The sequence below is a fragment of the Pseudochaenichthys georgianus genome, chromosome 8 (assembly GCF_902827115.2).
Source record: "Pseudochaenichthys georgianus chromosome 8, fPseGeo1.2, whole genome shotgun sequence".
Classification (NCBI taxonomy): Eukaryota; Metazoa; Chordata; class Actinopteri; order Perciformes; family Channichthyidae; genus Pseudochaenichthys; species Pseudochaenichthys georgianus.
In genome coordinates this window covers 33,412,468-33,440,187 of record NC_047510.2, presented here as the reverse complement: position 1 = coordinate 33,440,187, position 27,720 = coordinate 33,412,468, and the positions used below count along the sequence as shown (strand labels likewise).

At 44.1% G+C, this 27,720-nt stretch overlaps 1 protein-coding gene across 1 annotated transcript in view; it reads right to left on the bottom strand.

The window, feature by feature from the left end:
• Window positions 1-27,720, bottom strand: part of LOC117451592 (nucleosome-remodeling factor subunit BPTF-like) — a 62,881-nt gene that overhangs the window by 21,920 nt on the left and 13,241 nt on the right. The window contains exons 5-19 of the mRNA XM_071203909.1: window positions 24,228-24,234; window positions 23,101-23,238; window positions 20,994-21,073; window positions 20,221-20,573; window positions 17,900-18,031; window positions 17,577-17,706; window positions 15,524-15,659; window positions 15,151-15,441; window positions 11,532-12,855; window positions 11,252-11,376; window positions 8,674-8,802; window positions 5,978-6,128; window positions 5,773-5,893; window positions 2,766-2,997; window positions 1,611-1,763 (exon numbers count right to left, since the gene is read on the bottom strand). Of these exons, the coding sequence (XP_071060010.1) occupies window positions 1,611-1,763; window positions 2,766-2,997; window positions 5,773-5,893; window positions 5,978-6,128; window positions 8,674-8,802; window positions 11,252-11,376; window positions 11,532-12,855; window positions 15,151-15,441; window positions 15,524-15,659; window positions 17,577-17,706; window positions 17,900-18,031; window positions 20,221-20,573; window positions 20,994-21,073; window positions 23,101-23,238; window positions 24,228-24,234 (3,502 nt within the window). The remainder of the gene's footprint in view (window positions 1-1,610; window positions 1,764-2,765; window positions 2,998-5,772; window positions 5,894-5,977; window positions 6,129-8,673; window positions 8,803-11,251; window positions 11,377-11,531; window positions 12,856-15,150; window positions 15,442-15,523; window positions 15,660-17,576; window positions 17,707-17,899; window positions 18,032-20,220; window positions 20,574-20,993; window positions 21,074-23,100; window positions 23,239-24,227; window positions 24,235-27,720) is intronic.

The following is a 27,720-nucleotide window of genomic DNA, read 5'->3' as shown; positions in this document are numbered from 1 at the left end:
CGAGGATGCACAGAAGCTTGATTTAATCGGGTAACGGTGGATTAAAAACAACACTTAGAAACACGTTAAGACAAAATCTAGCCCAACATTAGCCACCTTTAGCTTAGTGGTGGTGACGTGAAGTCATGTGACCGTGCTGTAGTTCCTTTATAGCCCAACATTAGCCACCTTTAGCTTAGCGGTGGTGACGTGAAGTCATGTGACCGTGCTGTAGTTCCTTTATAGCCCAACGTTAGCCACCTTTAGCTTAGCGGTGGTGACGTGAAGTCATGTGACCGTGCTGTAGTTCCTTTATAGCCAAACATTAGCCGCCTTTAGCTTAGCGGTGGTGACGTGAAGTCATGTGACCGTGCTGTAGTTCCTTTATAGCCCAACATTAGCCGCCTTTAGCTTAGCGGTGGTGACGTGAAGTCATGTGACCGTGCTGTAGTTCCTTTATAGCCCAACATTAGCCGCCTTTAGCTTAGCGGTGGTGACGTGAAGTCATGTGACCGTGCTGTAGTTCCTTTACAGCCCAACATTAGCCGCCTTTAGCTTAGCGGTGGTGACGTGAAGTCATGTGACCGTGCTGTAGTTCCTTTAAGCCCAACATTAGCCGCCTTTAGCTTAGCGGTGGTGACGTGAAGTCATGTGACCGTGCTGTAGTTCCTTTATAGCCCAACATTAGCCACCTTTAGCTTAGCGGTGGTGACGTGAAGTCATGTGACCGTGCTGCAGTTCCTTTATAGCCCAACATTAGCCGCCTTTAGCTTAGCGGTGGTGACGTGAAGTCATGTGACCGTGCTGTAGTTCCTTTATAGCCCAACATTAGCCACCTTTAGCTTAGCGGTGGTGACGTGAAGTCATGTGACCGTGCTGTAGTTCCTTTATAGCCCAACATTAGCCGCCTTTAGCTTAGCGGTGGTGACGTGAAGTCATGTGACCGTGCTGTAGTTCCTTTATAGCCCAACATTAGCCACCTTTAGCTTAGCGGTGGTGACGTGAAGTCATGTGACCGTGCTGTAGTTCCTTTACAGCCCAACATTAGCCGCCTTTAGCTTAGCGGTGGTGACGTGAAGTCATGTGACCGTGCTGTAGTTCCTTTATAGCCCAACATTAGCCGCCTTTAGCTTAGCGGTGGTGACGTGAAGTCATGTGACCGTGCTGTAGTTCCTTTATAGCCCAACATTAGCCGCCTTTAGCTTAGTGGTGGTGACGTGAAGTCATGTGACCGTGCTGCAGTTCCTTTATAGCCCAACATTAGCCTCCTTTAGCTTAGCGGTGGTGACGTGAAGTCATGTGACCGTGCCGTAGTTCCTTTATAGCCCAACATTAGCTTTTAACTTCAAAAATCATGAGGTGGTGTTAACATGTGGAGATTATCCTGCTGAACAAAATGTCTAAGTATCATAAACGTTTGTTTGACACAGAGATTATGTTCTGTAATAATCCAAAAACACACGGAGGAATCTCATTAAACCAGGGAGATGCTAACTTCCGGATCATCCTACAGCAATAAGTCCCCCCTGCACCACTCTATAGATGTTGCCTCTTCCACGACTTCCATGTTCCATCCATTTTGGCAAGTGCTGGCACAAACCAGCGGAAATGGATGACCTCGTGCTCGTTACCTCCTTGAGTGGTGGGCATGTTGAGCGTGACAATCTTGCTGTTAGCGGGGATCGGGAGTTTGGCGGCGAGCATCGGGCCTGCAACCGTCACGGAGAAGCTTTGCTCTGATTTGATGCTGCTGGTGGAAGCTGCAACACACAGCAAGCCACCTGCTGTCACGCTAACCGAACCATGGCCGACGCGAGAGCCAGCGTTCGGCTGTTTCAAGTTTCAAGGCTTTATTGCCATTAGCACATTAGCTACAGTGTAGATATGGCAATGAAAAACGTAGGTCACAGGCTCCTCCAACAGTGCAACATATATATAGGACCATAGAACAAATAAAACGGATACAGTGTCTGCTCGGGGATTTGAACCAGGGACCATCTGGCTCCCAAGCAAAGACCTTACAGACTGAGCTAAGGACACCCAACAAGTGAAGATGGAAAAGGGATTAACGTCCGACAATCTGATACGCAATGAAAATGAAGGGAAAACTAAAGAAAAATCTCTCAAAGTCGTTGAAAAAGAGGAAAAAAATTATAAGAAAAAGGGGGAAATTATCTGAAATATATCTTTGGTTTGTCTGCCTGCTTCTAACAACACATGATGGATGAGACAACTCACAATTATATCTGATTTGAGATATTGAAGTGACTGTTAGTTTGTATATATTTATCGTTGTGCTTTTATTTATGTCTTAATGTGTGTATATATCTAGGTCAGTGTTTCTCAAACTTTTTCATACCAAGGACTTAACCAATACAAAAATACTCGCGGACCACCTAATTCCACAAATATCCAAAAACACATCGTTATTCTAGAACAGATTACAAATCGCCTGAAAATGGTACAAGCAAGTGGCAACATGTGTGACGAAGGTGTTGGGCTGGGCTATATCACGCAATCGAAAGTGAAACTTAAGCTCGCTCCATTGCGGAGATATTCCCGCGAGAGTGCGGAAAACTTAAAATAAATGTTTTATTTCAAATGTGAAATTTTACCAATATACTCACGGACCACTAGGGGGCGCTACGATTGTTTCCTTACTTCCAAACTAAAAAAAAACCTCCAGCGCTTTGTGCCAAAAGTCAATATTTCAGATGTAAACAAACAATATATTCACATTAAAATAAATATCCTTTCAAATCCTCCCCGTCTCCTCTCCATCTCACCTGGGCTGCCGTTGTTCTGGCCCTGCTTCACCCAGGAGGCGAAGGACTGGTGGAAGTTCTTGTCCTGCTGGAAGGGCACCGAAGAACCCAGTTTGTTGGCGAGAACCATCTTAGTCCCCGAGGTGACCTGACCCGGTCTGAGTGTGGTGGAGGAGGGAGAGGGGGAGGGAGAGGAGGAGGAAGAGGAGGGAGGCGTGGCAGGGGGTCCCGGTCTCAGTGGCTCCAGACGTTTCTGTAACAAGATGGTGGAACATTTAGGAACTATATATAAAGATGGGGAAGGGAACAGAACATGAGAATAGAGGAAGAAGGAATAGGAAAGGTTATAAAGGAATAAGGAAAGCATCTAGGAATAGGAAAGGAATATAAAGGAATAGGAGACTACTAGGAAAGGAACAATAAAGGATTAGGAAAGGAATCTAAAAGGGATAGGAGACTACTAGGAAAGGAACAATAAAGGATTAGGATAGGAATCTAAAGGGATAGGAAAGGCATCTAAAGGGGATAGGAAAGGCATCTAAAGGGATAGGAAAGGAATCTAAAGAGATAGGAAAGGAATCTAAAAGGGATAGGAAAGGCATCTAAAAGGGATAGGAAAGGAATCTAAAGGGATAGGAAAAGCATCTAAAGGGATAGGAAAGGAATCTAAAGGGATAGGAAAGGAATCTAAAAAGGGAGAGGAAAGGAATCTAAAGGAATGGGAAAGGAATCTAAAGGGATAGAAAAGGAATCTAAAGGAATCTAAAGGGATTAGTGTTGCACGGTGTACCGATACTTGAAAGGTACCGCGATACCCTGCCGTTAAAAACGGTACGATTCCTCCGTTTCATTAGTATCGGTACTTTAAGAATGACGGGGAAAAGTACTCCGTGAAAAAGCGCCGTTTTAATAAGAGCCGTGTGTGTTCAGCGCTCTGCTTCCACTCCCTGCACTGCAGCCGTGCCTGCAGTCCCGCTCCTCTCAAGCACGTTCTAAGTCCCTCCCCTCTCTCGTGCACGCGGCCACGCGCTAGCTGCCAGAGCATGTGAGAAAACGAGAAGCATGGCTGCAAGTGGGAGTGCAACTGCCGCTGCGCCTCGGCTTGTTGACAAAAAAGACGCCAGAAGTCTGTGAACGGGCCGTTCAGGTGTTCAGAGCAGAGCTCCCTGTCGGAGCGCAGAGCGTGATGTGCACTGAAAAGTTTTCTGTCGCAATATTATCGTTGAGCAAACTTAACTAGCAAACTAGCATCACTATCTGCTAACGTTAGCTTTAGCCTTCGTTTTCTATTAGTTTTTTTCATAGGCTATAAACGGAGGTGGTATAAGTATATATCTTGTACTTGAGTAAAAGTAGAAGTACCCAGGTCTTGTACTTGAGTTAAAGTAGAAGTACCAGAATGTAGGAACAATCCTGCAATCAAAATGTTCCTCAAATAAAAGTACAAAAGTATTATCATCAAAATATAGTTAAAGTAGCGACAGTAAAAGTAGAAGTACTCAGGTCTTGTACTAGAAGCACCAGAGTGTAGGAATACTCTGTTACAGTAAAAGTACTGCATTCAAAATGTTCCTCAAGTAAAAGTATTAAAGTAGCGACAGTAAAAGTAGTCATTGTGCAGATTGGTCCATTTCAGAATAATATATATGATATGTTTTATAATGATTGATCATGAAAGTGTTCTCAAAGCTGGTGAAGGTGCAGCTAGTCTGAAGTACTTTGTAGACTGCAGGGTAGCTGGTGGAGGTGCAGCTAGTCTGAAGTACTTTGTAGACTGCAGGGTAGCTGGTGAAGGTGCAGCTAGTCTGAAGTACTTTGTAGACTGCAGGGTAGCTGGTGAAGGTGCAGCTAGTCTGAAGTACTTTGTAGACTGCAGGGTAGCTGGTGGATTTACTCCAGGTGGAACTAAAGTCTGATTCAACACTTGATTATATTTCACATCATTCATCCACATCTGTGAAGTAACTAAAGGGATTAATACATGTAGTGGAGTAAAAGTACACCATGTACCTCTGAACTGTAGTGGATTAGAAGTACAAAGTAGCAAAAGAAACATTGAAATACTTAAATAAAGTACAAGTATCTCAAAATTGTACCCAAGTAGTACTTGAGTTTATGAACTTAGTTACTTTACACCAGTGGCTATAAAGATAGAAAGACTAAGCCTTGCACAGAGGCATGAAAATACATTTTCAAAATGCTCAACAGTGCTGCCAAAATGTTAAACTCACTGCTACACAATTAAAATAAATGCTTTTATATATTTATATTAGATGTGACTCTTTGGCGTTTCTGTTCTTATAACACTGCTGCTTTAGTTGTTCTGACTGCTAAAATCATCTGTTATTCCTAATTTTAAAGCCGATATTCCGTGGGGCTCGGATCCTTGTCACCTTTTTCATACCTGATGAGTTTGCATCCCTGATTATATTTAAGACTGTTTCCCTTTTTTTAAGAAAAGTATCGAAAAAGAATCGGAATCGCAATTCTTGACTTGGTATCGGTATCGAAACCAAAATGTTGGTATCGTGACAACACTAAAAGGGATAGGAAAGGAATCTAAAGGAATCTAAAGGGATAGGAATCTAAAGGGATAGGAAAGGAATCTAAAGGTATAGGAAAGGAATCTAAAGGATAGGAAAGGGATAGGAAAGGAATCTAAAGGGGATAGGAAAGGCATCTAAGAGGAAAACAATAAAAAGGAATAGGAAAGGAAGATGTAGGAATAGTGAAAGTAAAAGGAGATGACTGCTATTCAAATATAAAGGAAAAAGTAGTAGGACATTTAAAAAAAGAAGGGATATAATATAAAGGAATAAGGAAAAACATATCTAGGAAAGGAACCTTAAGGGATAGGAAAGGGATATCCAAACCAGAAGAATTGAACATGTTGTTAGTGTGTGGTGTGACGTCTGTCTGTGTGTGTGTGTGTGTGTGTGTGTGTGTGTGTGTGTGTGTGTGTGTGTGTGTGTGTGTGTGTGTGTGTGTGTGTGTGTGTGTGTGTGTGTGTGTGTGTGTGTCCACCCACCTGCTGTGCAGCCAGTCTGGCTTGTTTCAGCTGGTTCTCCAGATGAGCTTTGACCTCCTCGGCTGTCTTCAGAGTGCTGCTCTTCGAGGAGTCGACGCCCTGAGTCTTCTCCCTCTCCAGCCTGCGATACGAAGAAACAAAGTATTGATCAGTGATAAACCGAGTTCCTCAAGACAACAATCAGCATCGGAGGAAGTTCCCTCACCTCTCAGCGAAGGCCCTGATCTCCCACAGCTCCATCTCCTCCTCAGGGACCCACGTCTCCACAGCCACAGGACCAGTGGGCTTCAGAGGTTCGTGTTTCTTGGGTCTCAAAGCGCTGGAGCGAAGACCCTTCCTCTGGGGCGTCGGGGTTTCTATTCGAGGAGATAAGAGAGATACACTTCATTAATTATAACTTTAAAAAAATGGCGAAACTAATTTGAACATTTGAAACTTAAGCTCGCTCCATTGCGGAGATATTCCCCCGAGAGTGCGGAAAATTTAAATATATTAATTTATTTCAAATGTGAAATGTTACCAATATACTCACGGACCACTAGGGGGCGCTCGCGGACCCACACTTTGAGAAGCATTGATATATGTATATACATATTTTTATATATATTAGTATTTTTGTATTCGGGATTGTGGAAAACGCAAAGGAATCAGAAGGGATAGGAAAGGAATCAAAAGGGATATTAAAGGAATCTAAAGGGATAGGAAAGGAATCTAAAGGGATAGGAAAGGAATCAAAAGGGATAGGAAAAGAATCAAAAGGGATAGGAAAGGAATCTAAAGGGATAGGAAATGAATCTAAAGGGATAGGAAAGGAATCAAAAGGGATAGGAAATGAATCTAAAGGGATAGGAAAGGAATCAAAAGGGATAGGAAAGGAATCTAAAGGGATAGGAAAGGAATCGAAAGGGATAGGAAAGGAATCAAAAGGGATAGGAAATTAATCTAAAGGGATAGGAAAGGAATCAAAAGGGATAGGAAAGGAATCTAAAGGGATAGGAAAGGAATCGAAAGGGATATGAAAGGAATCTAAAGGGATAGGAAAGGAATCTAAAGGGATAGGAAAGGAATCAAAAGGGATAGGAAAGGAATCAAAAGGGATAGGAAATGAATCTAAAGGGATAGGAAAGGAATCAAAAGGGATAGGAAATGAATCTAAAGGGATGAGAAAGGAATCAAAAGGGATAGGAAAGGAACCTAAAGGGATAGGAAATGAATCAAAAGGGATAGGAAAGGAATCTAAAGGGATAGGAAAGGAATCTAAGGGGATAGGAAAGGAATCAAAAGTGATAGGAAAGGAATCTAAAGGGATAGGAAAGGAATCTAAAGGGATAGGAAAGGAATCAAAAGGGATAGGAAAGGAATCAAAAGGGATAGGAAAGGAATCAAAAGGGATAGGAAAGGAATCAAAAGGGATAGGAAAGGAATCTAAAGGGATAGGAAAAGAATCAAAAGGGATAGGAAAGGAATCAAAAGGGATAGGAAAGGAATCAAAAGGGATAGGAAAGGAATCTAAAAAGGGAAGTTGAAAGTCTAAAAACCGACAAATTTGATCTTCTTCTCTGCACGCTTACGTAAATATATTTAAAAATACAAATATGTATACATGTCCATTCAAATGACCAACGTTTTATTGAATAAAAAGTCATTAATCTTGGTCAGCAGGAGATCAAAGTGTATTTTTAAAGCAGTGACATTGTTGTTATCGAAAGGCTAAAAACCAACACATTTGAATTTAGTATTTTGTTCGCTCAATGAGGACGGCAGGGTTTCGATGTAAACCGTTCCCTTATTGCAAATGTGTACTACTCCCTGTAACGGCAAGTCTACTTCATTGCAACTGTGAAATGTCCTCAACTGTCTTCTTAATAAAGAATTGTAAAAAAACAACCCGTTACTTCATCACCCTTCCTCTGGGGAACGGGGGTTTCTATATAAGAGGGACAGGCTTCATTAATTATAGCTTTTAGGACTTTTTCAGTCGGGCCCCCCTTGGGTAATTGGAAATATTCTCGGGCCCTCCAACCCGGTTTCCATCTATATTGGGAGGACTAATTGTTGTAAAAACATTACATTTTCTCTGCTAATAATAAGAAGACACAAAGATATACTTTTATATTTAATTATGGATTACACATGAACTAAAGTGCTTGTAATGGATACTGTGAATTAATTTGGCCTAATTAAAACTGGTTGGCCTTCTTCCCTGAGCAGTAGATTTTTAAATTCGAATTTCTTTGAGGAAAATATATGAATGAACTTCTATTTCTACTGCAGGTTGCAAACGATCACATCACTTTACCATTCCTATTGCACACACAGCCTATCAGTGACTTGTGTGTGCTTGCTTTCCCTCGCAGATCTTCTCAAACCGGGCTGTTGTTTTGAGACTGCCTCTCAGTTCACTCTCAATGTTCAGCTTTGATCTGTGTTTCGTTTTGATGGCAGCAGAAAAGCCGACCTCACACAAGTGGGATGTTGCAAAAGGCAGCAGTATGCCCACAGCTCTCTGACCAATGAGATATTTTCAAGCAGTGTCTGTTTACAATTCCTTCCCGCGCCCCCCCTGCAGTACCTCCGCGAGCCACCAGGGGTCGCACGGTTTGAAAACCACTGCATGAAGCAATGGGTTTTCACTTTTCTCGATGTTGGCCATGGTAATTTGACACTACTTGATCCAGTGCTGGGAGGGTGGGGGTTTTATTTCATTTGTTTGTTTTGTAAGGGAACTGTTCGTATCTTCTTTCACGTGGTATGTATGTGTTTTGTACCAAGTTCTGTGTGTCTGTTTAAATAAATAAAAAATGGCAAAACTCAACAGTAATCCATCGTGGTCAGCAGGAGACAGAAGTGTATTTTTAAAGCATAAGTTCCATCTTATCTTATCTGATATCAGGCTGTTACCTTTGGGGGCGTCTCTGTTTCCCAGCGGGCAGATGATCTTCCGGATGCAGTACTCTGATCGGATCCCGTACGGACCCACGTCTCTGCGCTTTATGATCTCCGTGGTGGTGACGTCCGTCTCCGAGGTCTCTGTGGACACATCAGCATAAGTCTTTTAATACAAGCATTCAGTCAAGAGTTTTTCTTTCAGGCTTTTAGTGCATTGTACTACTTTAAAAAAAAAAAGGTTCCCATTTCTGATTGGCTGGGCGGATTGCAAACCACGCCCCGCCATTTTATTTGCTGGCATTAGCATTATTAGCATTAGCCCAGCGTATAATGACATTATTGTTCTATTGATATAAAGGGAGGTCAGGTACTCTTTAAAGCAGCTGCTAGTTATGGGTACTTTCTACTGAAGGACACTTCAAAGCCTCTTTACTTTGACTTGAGTAAAGAAGTTTAGTCAGTACTTCTACTTTCACCAGAGTATTTTTAAACACGAGTATCTGTACTTCTACTTGAGTAAAGGATGTGTACTTCGACTTGATTAAAGGATGTGTACTTCTACTTGAGTAAAGGATGTGTACTTCTACTTGAGTAAATGATGTGTACTTCTACTTGAGTAAAGGATGTGTACTTCTACTTGAGTAAAGGATGTGTACTTCAACTTGAGTAAAGGATGTGTACTTCTATTTGAGTACAGGATGTGTACTTCTACTTGAGTAAAGGATGTGTACTTCTACTTGAGTAAAGGATGTGTACTTCTACTTGAGTAAAGGATGTGTACTTCTACTTGAGTAAGGGATGTGTACTTCTACTTGAGTAAAGGATGTGTACTTCTACTTGAGTAAAGGATGTGTACTTCTACTTGAGTAAAGGATGTGTACTTCTACTTGAGTAAAGGATGTGTACTTCTACTTGAGTACAGGATGTGTACTTCTACTTGAGTACAGGATGTGTACTTCTACTTGAGTAAAGGATGTGTACTTCTACTTGAGTAAAGGATGTGTACTTCTACTTGAGTAAAGGATGTGTACTTCTACTTGAGTAAAGGATGTGTACTTCTACTTGACTAAAGGATGTGTACTTCTACTTGAGTAAAGGATGTGTACTTCTACTTGAGTAAAGGATGTGTACTTCTACTTGACTAAAGGATGTGTACTTCTACTTGAGTAAAGGATGTGTACTTCTACTTGAGTAAAGGATGTGTACTTCTACTTGAGTAAAGGATGTGTACTTCTACTTGAGTAAAGGATGTGTACTTCTACTTGAGTAAAGGATGTGTACTTCTACTTGAGTAAAGGATGTGTACTTCTACTTGAGTAAAGGATGTGTACTTCTACTTGAGTAAAGGATGTGTACTTCTATTTGAGTAAAGGATGTGTACTTCTACTTGAGTAAAGGATGTGTACTTCTACTTGAGTAAAGGATGTGTACTTCTACTTGAGTAAAGGATGTGTACTTCTACTTGAGTAAAGGATGTGTACTTCTACTTGAGTAAAGGATGTGTACTTCTACTTGACTAAAGGATGTGTACTTCTACTTGACTAAAGGATGTGTACTTCTACTTGACTAAAGGATGTGTACTTCTACTTGACTAAAGGATGTGTACTTCTACTTGAGTAAAGGATGTGTACTTCTACTTGAGTACAGGATGTGTACTTCTACTTGAGTAAAGGATGTGTACTTCTACTTGAGTAAAGGATGTGTACTTCTACTTGACTAAAGGATGTGTACTTCTACTTGACTAAAGGATGTGTACTTCTACTTGAGTAAAGGATGTGTACTTCTACTTGAGTAAAGGATGTGTACTTCTACTTGAGTAAAGGATGTGTACTTCTACTTGAGTAAAGGATGTGTACTTCTACTTGAGTAAAGGATGTGTACTTCTACTTGACTAAAGGATGTGTACTTCTACTTGACTAAAGGATGTGTACTTCTACTTGACTAAAGGATGTGTACTTCTACTTGACTAAAGGATGTGTACTTCTACTTGAGTAAAGGATGTGTACTTCTACTTGAGTACAGGATGTGTACTTCTACTTGAGTAAAGGATGTGTACTTCTACTTGAGTAAAGGATGTGTACTTCTACTTGAGTAAAGGATGTGTACTTCTACTTGACTAAAGGATGTGTACTTCTACTTGAGTAAAGGATGTGTACTTCTACTTGAGTAAAGGATGTGTACTTCTACTTGAGTAAAGGATGTGTACTTCTACTTGAGTAAAGGATGTGTACTTCTATTTGAGTAAAGGATGTGTACTTCTACTTGAGTAAAGGATGTGTACTTCTACTTGAGTAAAGGATGTGTACTTCTACTTGAGTAAAGGATGTGTACTTCTACTTGAGTAAAGGATGTGTACTTCTACTTGAGTAAAGGATGTGTACTTCTACTTGAGTAAAGGATGTGTACTTCTACTTGAGTAAAGGATGTGTACTTCTACTTGAGTAAATGATGTGTACTTCTTCTTGACTAAAGGATGTGTACTTCTACTTGAGTAAAGGATGTGTACCTCTACTTGAGTAAAGGATGTGTACTTCTACTTGAGTAAAGGATGTGTACTTCTGCCCTCTGAGTGTTTGTGATGTCTCCTCACCTTTGCGTGTGGTCCCTACGGCTGCAGACGGCTTGACGGACATGTCGTCCCAGCGCAGGCAGCTCCAGAGCAGCCGGAGCATCAGACTGACGCCGGCCAGAGAGCGCACGGTCTGCAGACGGTACCTGAAGGGGGCGCAGGGACACATGAGATACCGATGACAGCTACAGGAAGTGCGTTTACACGGCCTTTTCAATGTTATACGAACGTTATACGAACGTTATAATGAAAACATCTGCAGTTTCTTCAATGAAAAAAAGCTTAAGTCTCCGTTACGTACCTCCACGTGATCCCAAAAGTGGGCCGGGGCGAGGGGTACGGCCAGATATCCAGGGCTGGTTTAGCGTTGTAGTTGAAGATGGGAACCTCTCTGATGCCCGCTCTCCTCGCCATCCTCTTCAGGTCGTCGTTGGGCAGAATAAAGATGCTCTTCTTGCTGCTCTTGGTGACGAACTTCCTGTAGGACGGCAGCGCGGTACCCGAACGCGCCTTCCTGGATTTGTAGAACCGCAGGAGGCTGATCCGGTCTTTCGTGGAGTATTCTTTACTGATCGTCATGGAGCTGGAAGTGGACGTCTTGGTGTCTTGATGTTTGGTTTTCTGCGGGACGACGGCTCTGGCGGAAGCCGAGGAGACGGCGCCACTTCCTGTTTGAGACGAGTCTGTTTTCGGGGCTTCGGTGGAGGTGCTCTTGAAACCTTCAGTGCTTGAATTGTTCACGGGAGCAGGGGTTGATGATGTTAGCTTAGCAGGCTCACTACCCAACGCCAAAGAGTCTCCTTTCTCCGCCACGTGGTTCTCCAGTTTCGGGACCTTCAGAGGAGGTTGGTGACTCGCGTCGGACACGTCGCCTTTCTGCGAGAGGTTCCCGTTCATCAGAGACTTCACGGGCTCTTTCACGTCACCTTGAGCCGGTTCCGAGGTGATTTCTGCAGGGACGCCACCCTCCGCTTTCCCGTTAACCTGCACTTCAGCCGTCTTACTTTCCTCCGCCTCCATGCTCTGTTCACCGGCTTTCTCCATTTCCTCAAACACACGTTTTCCCGCTCGAGCCACTTCCGTCTTTTTCTCCACAGCGTCCGATAAACAGTTGTTTTTCCCGCCAGACTCGGTGGTTACTCCGTTCACTTCTTTGTGCACGTCGTTCACCTCCATCTGTTTGGGTGCTTCAGCGTCAGATTTGACATCGACGTCCGGTTTGATCGGCTCCTGCTCAAAGTCGAGCTTCTTCACCACGTTGTCTTTCACAGCTGGCTCCTGTTTGACACACGGGGTGACGGCCGGCGGCTGTTTGCTCTCCGTTTTAACTCCAGGCTTCATGGCGGCTATTTTTGCCAGAAGTGCCGCCTGTCTCATCCTCTCCAGCCTCTGCTTCTCCTCCAGGGTGAACTGTTTGACCCGGCGCTCCAGCAGACCGTCCAGTTTGGAGGGCTTCACCTTCTTCTTGTAGGCCGTCCTCAGCTGGAAGCCCTCGCTGACGTTCACAACGTCAGCGAAGAGCTTCGAGGTGGCCGCGTCTTCCTTCTTGGGTTCAACTCTCTGGATCGGTTCTTCCCTCGGAGGCGGAAGAGAAGGCGAGGAAGGGTCTTTGCTTTCAGCTTCATCTGGAGAAACGAGAGTCACAGAGGTCAGAGGAAGATGGGGTCGTACACAGATAGCATCGTTCGCTGGTGGCAGCAGCGCCCCGAGTCTATCGATTTCTATCTTCTGTATATTTTCTACTTTATTTCTATTTTGAGATGTTTCAATTATAGTATTGTTTATTATTACTCTTTGATTTCTACTTATCTGCAATGCCTTGATTAGTTGTGTTGTTTTTTATGCTTCTGCAATGCAAGCATTTCCCAATTTGGGATCAATAAAGTAGCTCTGATCTGATCAAGAGAAATTGTGAATTGTTGATGAACTAACACGTACATAAATACACGTTTGTATTTATGTCGTTGTATTGCTGGGAGAATGCATTTGTTCGTGGCCCCTCCGTGGTCATATAGTGCTTCTGTCCAAATGTCTACGTTTAATTTATGTGTTGTGATTGTATTGCGATTTGATTTTGTTTGTGTTTACTTTTGAATGTCTTGCTGTTTGTACTTTATGTTAGGAACCCCTTGATGGGTCATCTCAGGTTGTTTATCCTCAATAAATACATTTCAGTTAAACCCAAAAGAAGAGACTTTTCGTTTCATATGTTGTTGTGAATTGTACGACACTATGTCTGTATTTATATAATTGTATTGCTTGGAAACATGTATTTGTTCGTGGCCCTTCTCTGTGGACATATAGTGCTTCTGTCCAAATGTCTATCTTACATTTTCGTGTTGATTTTGTCTTCTTCTTGTTTACTTTTTAATGTCTTGCTGTTAGTACCCAGTGTTTCCCACAGAATTTGATTCTTTTTGTGGGGGCACAAAAGCCAAAGGCCCCTTGACCTATTCGGGTGGCCCACGCATCCACCACCCCTCAAATAAGAAACGACATGCGAGTTCATGGCTAGTACCACGTTCTTGTTGCTCTGTGTTGCTAATGAGTGAGACACACCGGAGTTGAGGCTCTGTGGGGGCCCTAAAATATAAAACAGGCATTTAGCAGACGCCTTGTTCCAAAGTGACAACGACCAATCACAGGGACATTCTCCCTGGAGTAACCGAGGGCTAGGTGTCTTACTCAAGGGCACACTAGTAGAGGTGTTCCAGGCGGGATTTGAACTCACAACCTTCCGATCATCAGCCCACCTCACTCTCCGTTAGACCAGGGCTTCTCAAACTTTTTTCAGTCGTGTACCCCCTGACCGACCCCGAAAATGTTTGATCGAAAAAGCCTATATAAATAATTCTAATATAGTGATGTTCCCTCAGTGATTTATTAACTCCTTTACGACACACTAAGGATATTTTCATTTTATACATGAAAAAAGAAAAAAAAATGTAAACTGATTTTTCAAAGGAGTTTTTCAACTGAAGTAATATCTGTTTAACAAACCAATGAACAAAATGATATTATGCAAAACTATCAAATACACCAATTTGACATGTTTATATGAGGTTCTAGGAATATTTTATATAAAATTGTGTTTTCTATTTAACTTGTACTAAGATTATTTTTGGTATTTTTTTAATTAACTTTTTAATTAAATCTCACGTATCCCCTGCAGTACCCCAACGTACCCCTAGGGGTCCGCGTACCCCTAGGGGTCCACGTACCCCCATTTGAGAATCACTGCATTAGACCACCAAAAAATAAAATAAAATAAAAATAAAAAACATTATTACCGTACTTTTCGGACTATAAGCCGCGACTTTCCCCCCCATTTTTTGTGTACAGCTAACGGCCACTAGGGAACCTCCTAAATCTATGGATTTTACAGGTAAAATTAACCACCTTTAACTCTATGGGCTCTAGGACCGGTCCGCGCCCGCCACCTTTAAGCGGCGGGCTCCAGCAGGAAAAGCTGGAGGCCGGAAAAGAGCGAGACAGGTAGCGCGCCAAAGTGAAAGTGGAACGGAGAGACAGAACGAGAGCAAGACAGACGGACAGTTTAGCTGCTGAGGCTTATATGCAGGTGCGCTTTATAGTCCGAAAAGTACGGTAATTGTACTAAGATTATTATTTTTTTTTTTTTTAACCTTTTTTTTTTTTTTTAATCTCACGTACCCCCTGCAGTACCCCAACATACCCCTAGGGGTCCGCGTACCCCCATTTGAGAATCAGTGCATTAGACCACCAAAAAAATAAATAAAATAAAATAAAAAACTTTATTATTATTTATTTTTTATTTATGAGATCCATCGCCTCAAATAAATCAATGTATGGGAAACACTGAGTACCATATATAAGCATCTCAAGGAGTTTCTGCTCAGTTAAATCAAAAAGACAAAGAAGAGACGTTTCTATATATTCACCTTTCTCCACAGTAGAAGCAGCCGTTTCTGGGCGGGGGTCGACCTCCATTTTCTCCTCTTCTCTCTTCTTCTCTCCTTCAGTCTTTACCCCGTCCTCCTCTGCAGGCGTGTCCTCCTCTCTGGAGATCTGAGGCGTGGCGTTGTCCTCTGAAGACGCAGCGATGGATTCACTCACCCCCTCCGGCGCGTCGACAGTCGTCTCCTTCTCGGTTTCAGTCGTCTCCTTCTCGGTTTCAGTAGTCTCCTTCTGCTTAGTAGTGCAAGCTGCTGCATTTTCCTTCTTCATTTTAGCTACGAAGACAGTGGAGGAAATCTCTATGTCAGCTAACAGTGCCAGAAGAAGGAGATGAAATGCTGCTCGTCCGGCTCTTACCCTCCAGGTCTTTGCGGTAGTTGACGTTTGTGTTGCCGGGCAGCTTCGGGACGAACCTCGGCACGTGAGTCTTACTGACCCAACTCCACCCCCCCCACCCCGTCACTCTGTACTCCTCACCCTTCTGCTTCCACACCTGCACAGAAAACACACGAGAGGAACAACATGAAGACGCTTAAATAGTTATAAAGTAAACATTTGTACACATTTAAACAAAATCAGCTGGAACAATGTTAAGATAGTCCCATCTCGGACTGGTTCTGCAGTTTAGAAGGAGGTTCGTAATGGATCAAAAGCTCAAAAAGAAAGACAGTTGAAATCGTCCGAAACAGTTAACCAAGATTAGATGATAAACAGTTAAAAGTATGCTAAGGGTAATGGCTAGTGGTGCACGATAATTATCGGCCCGATATTAGGAATTATGACGTCATCCCGATAACAGTATTAATAGCCCCGATAATAATACTGCGGTGTGGGTGGGTTGGGATGAGGGGCGCTTGTTTTTCACTCGGCTCCTCCCGTGTTGCCAGCACTGTGGTATTAGTGGTTTAGGAAGAGGGGAGTTCTTCACAAACCCAGCGCTCCCTAACTCATGCCTGGCTGTGACGTAAACGGCGTGCGGCCGTGAAGCCAGGACAGCAAATAAACATGTCGTCGGTAGTATGGGACTATTTCAAAGTTTCAGAGTGAGAAAGTTCGCTTGCTATTTGTATTAACACATGCAGAAGTTCCACGAGGAGGGAAGAAGGCAACGAGCTATAATACTTCCAACCCGATTAGTCACCTGAAACATCGCCATGGCTACGATGGTGTGTTCAAAGCGTACGAAGACGCCTGCGCTGCTAAACTAGCGGCGAATCCAAAGCCAGCTGCAAAGGCACCGGGGCTTTCACCTATCCACGAGGCTTTTGAGAAAGGCAAGAAGTTTGTTTGGGAAAATAAATCTGGGCACTTTGAAGTCAGAACTGCTCTTGGCTTTGTTTTGTTCATAGTAGTAATGCTCATGTCCTCTGCTCACTACTAGTCTCTTACCACCAGGTGTGCAAAAACTACAGGTACATTTAATATATATATTATATTATTATCGGTATCGGTCTTGAGAAGCAGGAAGTTATCGGTATCGGTTTCAAAAAGCCAATATCGTGCATCCCTAGTAATGGCTAAACAGTTGAGACAGCTAGTTAAAATGGTTTCTAACAGTTAGGAAGTAAGTCATTGATAAACCTTTGAAATAGTTAGCTAAATGGAAAAGCTAATGAGTTAAACAGTTATATATATCTAGTATAAGTTGGTTTTTAATAGTTTAAATAGTTAGCTTAAAACAATGTCTAATCCAGGGGGAGTCAAACTCAAATACACAGCGGGCCAAAATAAAAAGATGGGTACTAGTCGAGGGCCGGACTGGTTCAATGTTTATTGCAGAACTTATTGAAATGAACTTATTGCACATATTAAACTAACGAAGCTTAAATTATTGCCTTCTCATGGCTCTTTCTGCAGCTTCTCCAGAGTCACTTCTTATGATCACATTTCTCCACAGGCCAACAACAGCTTCAACAAAACTATTTCCCTCAAAGAGAAACCCAAACATGCCCTGCTGTCGTGAGAGAAAGTGCAGAAGGAAGCATCCATTGAAGTCAGTGTGCTGCTCTGAGATGCTAGCTCAGACACTTGGCATCTCATCTCGGGGGCAAGGTCATCAATGATTGGGCTCAGGCTCTGAGCGGAGGAGACCCTCAGGATGGAGGGAAGGTGTGCGTGCAATATACCGGCGGGCCAGATCGAATAGGAATTAGAAATTATCCTGCGGGCCGAAATTAAATCCACCACGGCCCTGATTTGGCCCCCGAGCCTCGAGTTTGACACGTGTGAGATAAACAATTTAAATAGTTGGCTAAAACTAGATGATAAAATAGTTAGCCATTACTAGAAGCTTAACAGTCAAAACAGTTAGCTTAAGGTAAAATAAGATTAGAAGTAATGGACGGTGATGTAACTCCTCCCGTGTGCCAGCAGGAGGCGCTGTTTGGCAGATGGGTTATCGTCGTGTTACCTGGTGCTTGATGGGGATGCTGTACTTCACCCAGGTGGCCTGCTGCAGCGTCTCCTCGTCCTCCAGCTTCTTCTCTCGCTTCTTCCCCTTCTCCTTATCCTCCCTCTCCATGGAGGTCATGCGGTGCAGCCTGAAGAAAGAGGGCAGAATGTAAACAACGTGCGACGCAGTATTTAAAAAGTTATCCGTGGCCATGATGCTGGTTTGAGGATTGAAGAAACCACCGCAGAAATCAAAGATGTTGAGGCCAATACGCTTTTTTTTAGGAAAGCTCACTACATGTTGATATGCTATTACTAGTTGTTGTTGTTGTTGTTGTTTACCTGGTGTGTCCGAGAGAGTCTTTCCACACAGGCAGCATCACCACCGGTTTGATGGCACACTCCAGAATAGCCAAAGCCAAAGCGAACTCCCTGGCCTTGCTGCACATCTGAACGGCTTTGTTCCAGTTCGACCTACGGAACAACAAAGAATCAAATACAGACGACAGCAGAACTCCGACATCAAGTCAAAATGGAGCATCATATTTGAAACCAAAATAGATTAACCCTAAAAAGGATATTCTTTGGCGAAAAAGAAAATCGCACCATGACTGGGTTCAGCGTAAAGAATAGCCTGGCACATAAATCCCCGTAAAGCGTACATTTGGTTTTGGGCGAATTAAACAAACAAGGCTTTAATTATGGCGCGTTTCCACTGCAGGGCCTCGCTCGGCTTGGTACAGTTAGGCCAGGCTCACGTTATGCTACCTTTCCATTACAGTTTAGGAACTGGGGCAGTAACCATAGTAACGCAGTGTAGGCGGAGCCGTGACGTCATCTTCAATGAGAGCCACAGAAACCAACACAGCCGTTAGCTGTTAGCCCTCAGAGCTACAGCTCCTCATATCTGTTCAGAAAGTAGACAGAAGTGAAACCAGTCCAAACCACAGACTGCCTGTGTCATGGAGAATACAGTCGCTGGTTTATTCATGTCTGGAGGCCGTTGCTGTGAGCGTGGACGGTCGGAGCATATATAACGTTAGCTTAGCCGATCTCCATTCAGAAAACACGCATTTTAAAAGGTGTTTCTCTGCCGTCTGTCTGCAGACTCAAAGCATTAATTCATGGTTCTTACTAACCGGTATCAGTGTGTTGTTACTTCATCATTTAGAAACGTGTATTATAATTAAATCACGGTCCAATATGTTCATCTTGTTGTAGTTGTAGCCCCTTGCCAGCGATTCTCTCTCTAGTTTAGCATGCTCAGCCCGACTCAGCCCGGTTGTTGGCCCGGAAAGAACCTCGATTTTGGAGAGCCAGAAAACTGTGAAAAAGTAGCCGCTAGGCGGAACCACGCCGAGTGGAAACGCAACCAGGAACGGGCCGGGCACGGCTCAAACCGCGCTGCAGTGGGAATGCGCCACAAGTGAACTTTGAAGGTGCAAATCGGCAATATTTATCACCTTTGGACAAAAGTCACTTTTCCTGTCACTCGTGTTTTTGCAAAGCCAAGCAGCTGCTTTTGAAAGCTTCACGTCAGCACGAGGACATGAAGGGGACTCGAAATTAACTGAGCACATTTTCTAAAACGAACCAGGAAGTCGTTGGTGGCATCTTCCACCACACCATGACGACAGATATCCTGCTGCATGTCATAGTGAAATAAATATTAAAATACCTTTTCTTTACTACGGCTGTATTAAATAGTTTGAACATTAATTTGCCACGTAGATAAATCTTTGTTTTTGTATTTGGGATTGTAGGAAACGGTATTTCGATAATTATGTTGTTTCTTATTATTATTTTTTCGGTAAAATAAAATTCTTTCCGGACATGTGACCGGCAAGAAAAAAATCCTAGCGGAAACCCTGATATGTAAATGTCAAAGGTTTTTTAAGATAAGCTCACAGTTGCTACTAGGGATGCCAGAAACTGACCGTGCTCAAAATCGAAAATCGGACAGCCCTGGCGAATAATAATCGATTATTCGACACCCCCCCCCCGCGGGAGAAAAAGAAAAAGGGCTGCTGTTAACGTCGGTCTGTACAACGGAAATGTGCCAAAACTACGCCAACCGGCTGCGGAGGGAGACTCTCCCCCCCCCCCCCCTCCTCCTGCACTAAAACAGCTGATCACAACGTTCACTGTGGTCACGAAGTACTCCACTTGCATTTCACTTAATTTGCACTTGAAGTAGTTCCACGAGGAACTCTTCTTTCCTTTGTTCATCTGTAGTTGTGTTCTCGCTCCAATAAATCAATCGCGTGTGACGGAGAGGGGGGGGGGGGGGCGGAGAGAGGGGGGGGGGGTGTGTAGCAGAGAAGGGCTGCGCAGCTGGCTTCCTCCAAGCTTACAGTCAAACAAACCGGTGGTGTGCCAATGGCCATTTACAATTATTATACTATTACTATTATTAGCATTCATTTATATTTTGGTTGAAACTAAGCCAGAAAAAAACTAAAACATAAATAATAATAAAAATATATATAAATAAAATCGAATTTTAAAAATAATAACTGGAACGAATATTCGAATAATCGCTGGCCTCCCTAGTCGTTACCACGCACGAGTGTTTCCCTTCTCCAAAACGTTTTAAATAAAGTCCAAAAGTGAACATTTCAGTTTGAAACGATACACCAGATGAAACCTCCCCCTGACGGTACCTGTGCGAGGCCCAGTTGGGGTGCATGAAGGGCCCGGGCACGCTGCTCTCCAGCTGGATGATGGTGAGGCGCAGCGTGGACACGGTGAGGCTGCGGGACCCGAAGATGGAGCCGTTCCACTTGAACTCGGCGGCCATGGTGAGGCTGAACTTGTGCGACAGGTGGCGCCTCTTGTCGTGGTCCTCGCGGTGCTGGTGCTTGTTCAGCGCCAGCACGTTGGTGCTGAACTGGTTGTGGTACACGCGGTACTTCCCCTCCTGGCCCAGCTTGAACAGGTTGTTGATGTTCACCGACAGGTCCCTCTTCAAGAAGCTGAGGCGCGACGAGTCGCCGTCGAGACGAACCGGAGACGCCTGGAACGAGAGGGCGTCAGAGTGCAGCACGAGACACGGGGCTTTTCAGAGCGACACCACCGTGCCTTTATTGTGTGTGTGTGTGTGTGTGTGTGTCTGTGTGTGTGTCTGTGTTAGTGTGTGTGTGTGTTAGAGTGCAGAACGAGACACGAGGCTTTCCACCGCGCCTTTTCAGAGCTGCTTTTAGTGTGTGTGTATGTTAGTGTGTGTGTTAGTGTGTGTGTTGGTGTGTATGTGTTAGTGTGTGTTAGTGTGTGTGTGTGTGTGTGTGTGTGTGTTTGTGTGTGTGTGTGTGTGTGTGTGTGTGTTAGTGTGTGTGTGTGTGTGTGTTGGTGTGTGTGTTAGTGAAATAGAAATACAATATCCCGGTTGCTATGGACCCATGTCGTCAATCTTAAGAAGTAGAGCACGTCGTCTCACCTCCTTGCTGCCTCTCTGGTGGTTGGTCTGCTCTCCTGCTGGTTTCCGTACGTTGCTGGCGACCTTCCCGTTGTACTCGTCTGTCGGAAAGGACACAGATTCAACAAAGGAACCAACAGCACACCCGTCTACTCCAGAGTAAAGTACATCCTTTACTCGAGTAGAAGTGCAGATACTCGTGTTTAAAAGTGGCGGAAGTAGAAGTACTGACTAAACTTCTTTACATTTACAATTATAATCCACGTTTCTAAATGATGAAGTAACAACACACTGATACCGGTTAGTAACACCATGAGTTAATGCTTTGAGTCTGCAGACAGGCGGCAGAGAAACAGCTTTTAAATGCGTGTTTTCTGAATGGAGATCGGCTAAGCTAACGTTATATATGCTCCGACCGTCCTCACTCACAGCAACGGCCTCCAGACATGAACAAACCAGCGACTGTATTCTCCATGACTCAGGCAGTCTGCGGTTTGGACTGGTTTCACTTCTGTCTACTTTCTGAACTGATATGAGGAGCTCTGAGCTCTGAGTGCTAACAGCTAACGGCTGTGTTGGTTTCTGTGGCTCCCATTGAAGATGTCGTCACGGCTCCGCCTACACTGCGTTACCATAGTAACTACCCCAGTTCCTAAACTGTAATGGAAGCGCAGCATTAAAGTGAGCCGGGCCTAATGAGCCCTAACCAAGCCGAGCGAGACCGAGCGAGGCCTGCAGTGGAAACGCGCCATGAGTGTAACGAAACGCAGATTAACAAACCAGTTTTGAAAATGTAAGAAGTGACAGAAGCGTTGGCGTTTCTTCGGATGCTGGCCGTTCTCCTATTGGTTGGCAATGTCAGAAAATAATGGTATTTTGGGAACTGATATGTGTCAAATAATTGGGTGTGAGGTTTCTAGAAGCTGGTCGCTGAGGAAATGAGTGCAAGTGACCGATATATTCTGTTCATATCCAGGAAGAAAGCGATCACTAGGAATCGGGGTAAGGAAGCACGGCCAATAAAAACCAATGGGTAGAAATCGTGTTGATGGAAAACGGACTTGAGATTTCAAGAAACACGACTCAACAGAAAGTGGGAAAAAGGACTCTATACTCAAAGCAAAGACATTGGACTGGAACAATAGCTGATAGATACATGTATCTTCAAGAACATAATAACACGTCTCCGCCGGGGGGGGGGGGCGTCTTGCCGGCATTGCACGCTCTGATTCCGCTCGGAACGCCCTGAACTCGAGCCGACGGCGCCCACACACAAAGATGTATTCGTGAGAAGATCGAGTTTTTATCGCTTGAAACGACGAAATGGAAAAAGGACAAGGACGTCCCTGTGTCGGAGGGGCAACGGAGTCGGTGGGATTATTTTCGCCGCCAGCAAAGCGTGTTCCTGTGACGGAAAGCGTGCTGCCGGCGAGACTCGACGGGGGGGCCGAGACAATTCCCATCACTAATACGTAACGAGATAGTGAGCTGCGGCTCGCCTCCAAAGTAGACGAGAATAGCCGACTGCAGCCGGGGGAGGTCTCAAAAGGCTCGCCTGAAGTCGGACAGCTCGGACGTAAAACTGACACAAAACAACAACAAACTTGTGCCGAGCCAATGGGAGAGCTTCATCAGCAGCACGGGGTAAAAGCCACCAATGAGCGCTCAGCTCGAGATACCAGCGAGTCGTGGAGAGGAACTGCGCCGCCTCGCTCTCAAGGCTGCGGGCGTCTTCGTCCCGCGAGATTTCAACGTCTCATGCAGGCGAGCCTCCGGAGCAAGTCGGACAAAATGACTACCCATCATGCAACGCACGAGCAAGACGGCGATCGCGAGCAGGTCTGCGTCGGTCTCGCTCGTCTCAAACGAGCCTCTTATCTGTAACTTAAGGGACGGCTCAATTCAAAATTCACGTCACGTGACCAGAACCCCCCCCCCCCCGGACGCCCTCTCAGCCCTGGTCTGGCGGAAACACTGATCCCTAGCCTTTATTTTATTCTGTATTGCCTCGCTGGCCTTTTGTGACCTGACTGTAATGTTGTCGTCACCAGCCATGTATAATGTGACTTAAGAAGTAAAAGCAAAAAGTCGTGGAGCAAAGTACTGACACCAGAGCAATGTGCTTTACCTGTCCCGTCCTGGCTGGTGAACGAGGACCTGGAGGTGCGGTCGTTGAGGTCCGGCTGCTCCGGCTTCCTGAGGCTGGAAACAGGATCTTCACCGGGCGGCTTGTCCTCTTTGATGGACTCAGATTTAGCATCTTCACCTACACAGAAAGAAAGTTTGGAAAGACTGAGTACAGGCTTGAAAGCAGATATAAGAGAAGCTAAGAGTAAAAGATATTAGCAAAACTACTGCTAATAATAATAATAATACATTTCACTTATAAAAAAGCGCCTTTCAAGACTCTCAAGGTACAAGGTACACAATATAATCAATCAATAAAAACAGATGTGATCAGGGTGGATAAGCCAGAGTGAAGAGACATGTTTTGAAAAAGATTTTCTCGATTCAGATAATTCCCTTTCTACTCTGCATGTCGTACATAATAACACTTGTGAGTTTAGACCGTGTTGTCTCACATCACAGAGCTGCTGTAACCCGACAGGAAGTGACGATTACTGCCGAAAAATGAGCAGTAACAATCATCAAGACAGACCGCTCGAATAACCCACAACATTAGAAGCAGCTACTGTAGCGGCATGCGTTTTAAATATAGGACCAAACCACACGTATAGCCGGTAGAGAGCGCTAGGGCTGCACGATTCTTGCTCAAATGTGAATCACGATTTTCCTCCGTAAGAATTGAGATCACGATTCTCACACGATTCTCATCGTTTCAATGAAAATATTTATTGCACTCTTACTCTTAGACGTCACGTGAGTACAATGAATTTAAACAGACAATATTTGTCTCTCTTGTAACAAAAACATAACTTTGTCTTTAGTCTGTAGCTGCTGAATACTGAACAAACATTACTACGTTCAGAATGTGGAACCTGGAGCCAACTGTTGTGGCTTTAAACAAAGTGCTTGACTTAAACTCAAGTCTCTCTGGTAACAACACATACAGTAACTAAAATAGATATTGCTGCTGAGTGCTGAACATAAAAAATAGAATTTGTGCAGCTTTATACAAAATGTAAACGTTGCAGTAGCACCTGTCCTCAGTGACAGGACACCCAGCTACTGGACAACAACACCAACCTGTTTGTTACAGGGAGGAATGCACTTCAGTTACTCAAAATACCTCACCACAGTGCTGAATATAAAAACAAAACAGTCACAGCTTTAGAATAATAATATTAAAAAAAGCCTAGCCGGCTAGCACCCAGTTCAACTACTGCACTTAAAGGTTCTTGTACTGAAAAAAACATAAACTTAAACAAAGTGCTAGACTCCACTGAGTAGTAATGTCACTGAATCAAAAGGATTAACTTAAATACTGCAGTCAGTACTGAATATAAAAACGGAACAGAACATAAAGTTACAGCTTCAGAATAAATGTAAATAAAGCCTAGCTGCCTAGCTACTAGCACAGTCCATCTACTTTTTTCGGCACAAGCACAACTTCCCTCTCACTCTCGCCAGAGTCGCCACCGGGATTTTCATCGGTGTTGTTGTCATTGTCCTCGACCTCCTCGTCACTCATTTCTGTTTGTCCTGTACTACTAGTCGCTCTCGTCACTCTTTGCTAATCAGTGCTAATGCTAACGCTTCTGTAAACATACTGCCGGCTCCTGCCCTCACGTGCTGCAGTCAGTGAGTGTTGCCAGGTATACTTATTATAAGCCACATTGGGCTTATCTTTCTGTAAAGTTGCTTGGTGGTAAGTAATAATGGTTGTTGCGGTTGTGAGCTTGTAGACCCGACATGTATCGGTTTAAAGTGCTCGTGTTCTTTTGCGCTTGTTTTCATAGACCTGCTTGCTTATTCCTTCCGAAAACTGGCAACCCCAGTGGCTGCAGCGTTAACACTGCATGAGAGGAGGAGAGACAGACAGAACACTACCATTTGGATGCGATCATGGTACTTTAATGTTAAATGTATAGAGTATATTTGCTTTACATCGTTTAAGTATGATTGACATTGCAAGTTGGTATTATTCAGAAGCAAAATAATTAAAAAATGTAAAAAAATCCCACAAAAAAAAATCTGCTTGACGTCATCGGATCGCCGTAATTTAGAAATGAGATCGCATAGGTGTCTGAATCGAGATCACGATCTTTTTTCGATTAATCGTGCAGCCCTAGAGAGCGCCATCCGGTACTCGGAGTGCTTTTTGCTTCACATTGGGACGCACTTGTGAACTCAAAATAGCATCCGTTAGAACACAAGCACTTTAAATCGAGACGTGTGCAGAACTCACAGAAGATAAATGAAACCTTTCAAATGATGAATTCTCAAAATACCAGCCCTTGCGTAATCGAACACCAGGTCTCAAAGTGAGATATGTGCTAACAAACTAAAGCGGCCCATGAGTCCGGCCTGTGAACCCATCTTGGAACGGAAAGGCAGAACAAATCCAAAATAACCTGTGCACTTGTTGCCGAGCCTTTTGAGTTTTCAGGAGAGACGGTCCTGCATCTAAAGCAGCCGCCTGTGGACGAGCAGCAGGTTTCTTTCTTCTTCTCTCGTCTGAGCAGCAGCTTTCTTTCTTCTTCTTCTGTCGTCTGAGCAGCAGCTTTCTTTCTTCTTCTCTCGTCTGAGCAGCAGATATCTTTCTTCTTCTCTCGTCTGAGCAGCAGGTTTCTTTCTTCTTCTCTCGTCTGAGCAGCAGGTTTCTTTCTTCTTCTCTCGTCTGAGCAGCAGGAACACAGACCTGAGACTAAGGAGCTGCTTCAGACAGACCCCGTCTAAAGGGGAGTACACACCTACGAACACGTTCCGACAGAACGTCGCCTCACGTCTCCTCCGCAAAGACTTCAGCCGACGGCCAGAAGCACGTACGAACTGCGCACGCGTGAGTGGCAATAACTCTCCTGACCAGCAGGAGGCGGTAGTGTGTATTCGTCAGGCAACAACCGGAGGACTGCGTGATAGCCGAGAGAAGAAGAACAGACTGCGTGATAACCGAGAGAAGAAGAACAGACTGCGTGATAACCGAGAGAAGAAGAACAGACTGCGTGATAACCGAGAGAAGAAGAACAGACTGCGTGATAACCAGAGAAGAAGAACAGACTGCGTGATAACCGAGAGAAGAAGAACAGACTGCGTGATAACCGAGAGAAGAAGAACAGACTGCGTGATAACCGAGAGAAGAAGAACAGACTGAGTGATAAAAGAGAGAAGAAGAACAGACTGCGTGATAACCGAGAGAAGAAGAACAGACTGCGTGATAACCGAGAGAAGAAGAACAGACTGCGTGATAACCGAGAGAAGAAGAACAGACTGCGTGATAACCGAGAGAAGAAGAACAGACTGCGTGATAACCGAGAGAAGAAGAACAGACTGCGTGATAACCGAGAGAAGAAGAACAGACTGCGTGATAACCGAGAGAAGAAGAACAGACTGCGGGATAACCGAGAGAAGAAGAACAGACTGCGTGATAACCGAGAGAAGAAGAACAGACTGCGTGATAACCGAGAGAAGAAGAACAGACTGAGTGATAAAAGAGAGAAGAAGAACAGACTGTGTGATAACCAGAGAAGAAGAACAGACTGCGTGATAACCGAGAGAAGAAGAACAGACTGAGTGATAACCGAGAGAAGAAGAACAGACTGCGTGATAACCGAGAGAAGAAGAACAGACTGCGGGATAACCGAGAGAAGAAGAACAGACTGCGTGATAACCGAGAGAAGAAGAACAGACTGCGTGATAAAAGAGAGAAGAAGAACAGACTGCGTGATAACCGAGAGAAGAAGAACAGACTGAGTGATAAAAGAGAGAAGAAGAACAGACTGTGTGATAACCAGAGAAGAAGAACAGACTGCGTGATAACCGAGAGAAGAAGAACAGGTGGGCTGATGATCGGAAGGTTGCGAGTTCAAATCCCGCCTGGAACACCTCTACTCGTGTGCCCTTGAGCAAGGCACTTAGCCCTCGGTTACTCCGGGGAGAATGTCCCTGTGATCGGTCACTGTGAGTCGCTTTGGAACAAGGCGTCTGCTAAATGCCTGAATTATATTTCAGGGCCCCCACAGAGCCTCAACTCCGGTGTGTTTCATGTATTTTCTTATCTGATAACCCAATTGGTTACGGGGCCTTTGTTTCTGTGGGAAACACGGCACCGTAATAAAATATAGTTAAATAGCAATAAAGTAAAGCAGTCATTTGCATGGAAACAGAATGCTATGAATGAACAGCCAATCAGAGTGATTTCTTTAGCCGGCGGCCTAGCGATTCAAAATGTCGAATCGGCAGCGGAAGGCGTCGGCACGGTCGAAAAGACACGACGGTGCGGGACACGCCGATCTGAGTAGGGCGACAGGACGCTCATCGACGTCTATCCGTCAGCCTTCCATCTCGTGCGCGTTCGTGTGAGTCTGTGAGGAAGGGGCAGATTTTCCCCGGGTGTGTATTTTCAAATTCTCGCGCACTCAAGCTGGTTTCTCCAACATTACCCGCCCCAGCTTTAATGTACACTTTGGAATAATGTACTTCCTGCTATACGTAGTTGTTTGAATGTAATAACGATGTTGTTTGTGGAATCATTTTTAGACAAATGTATCTGAACTTTTCGATCCGTTACGATTATAAACTGAAGCGATAAACACGACTCCCATTAACTGAGTTTTAAAGCATATCC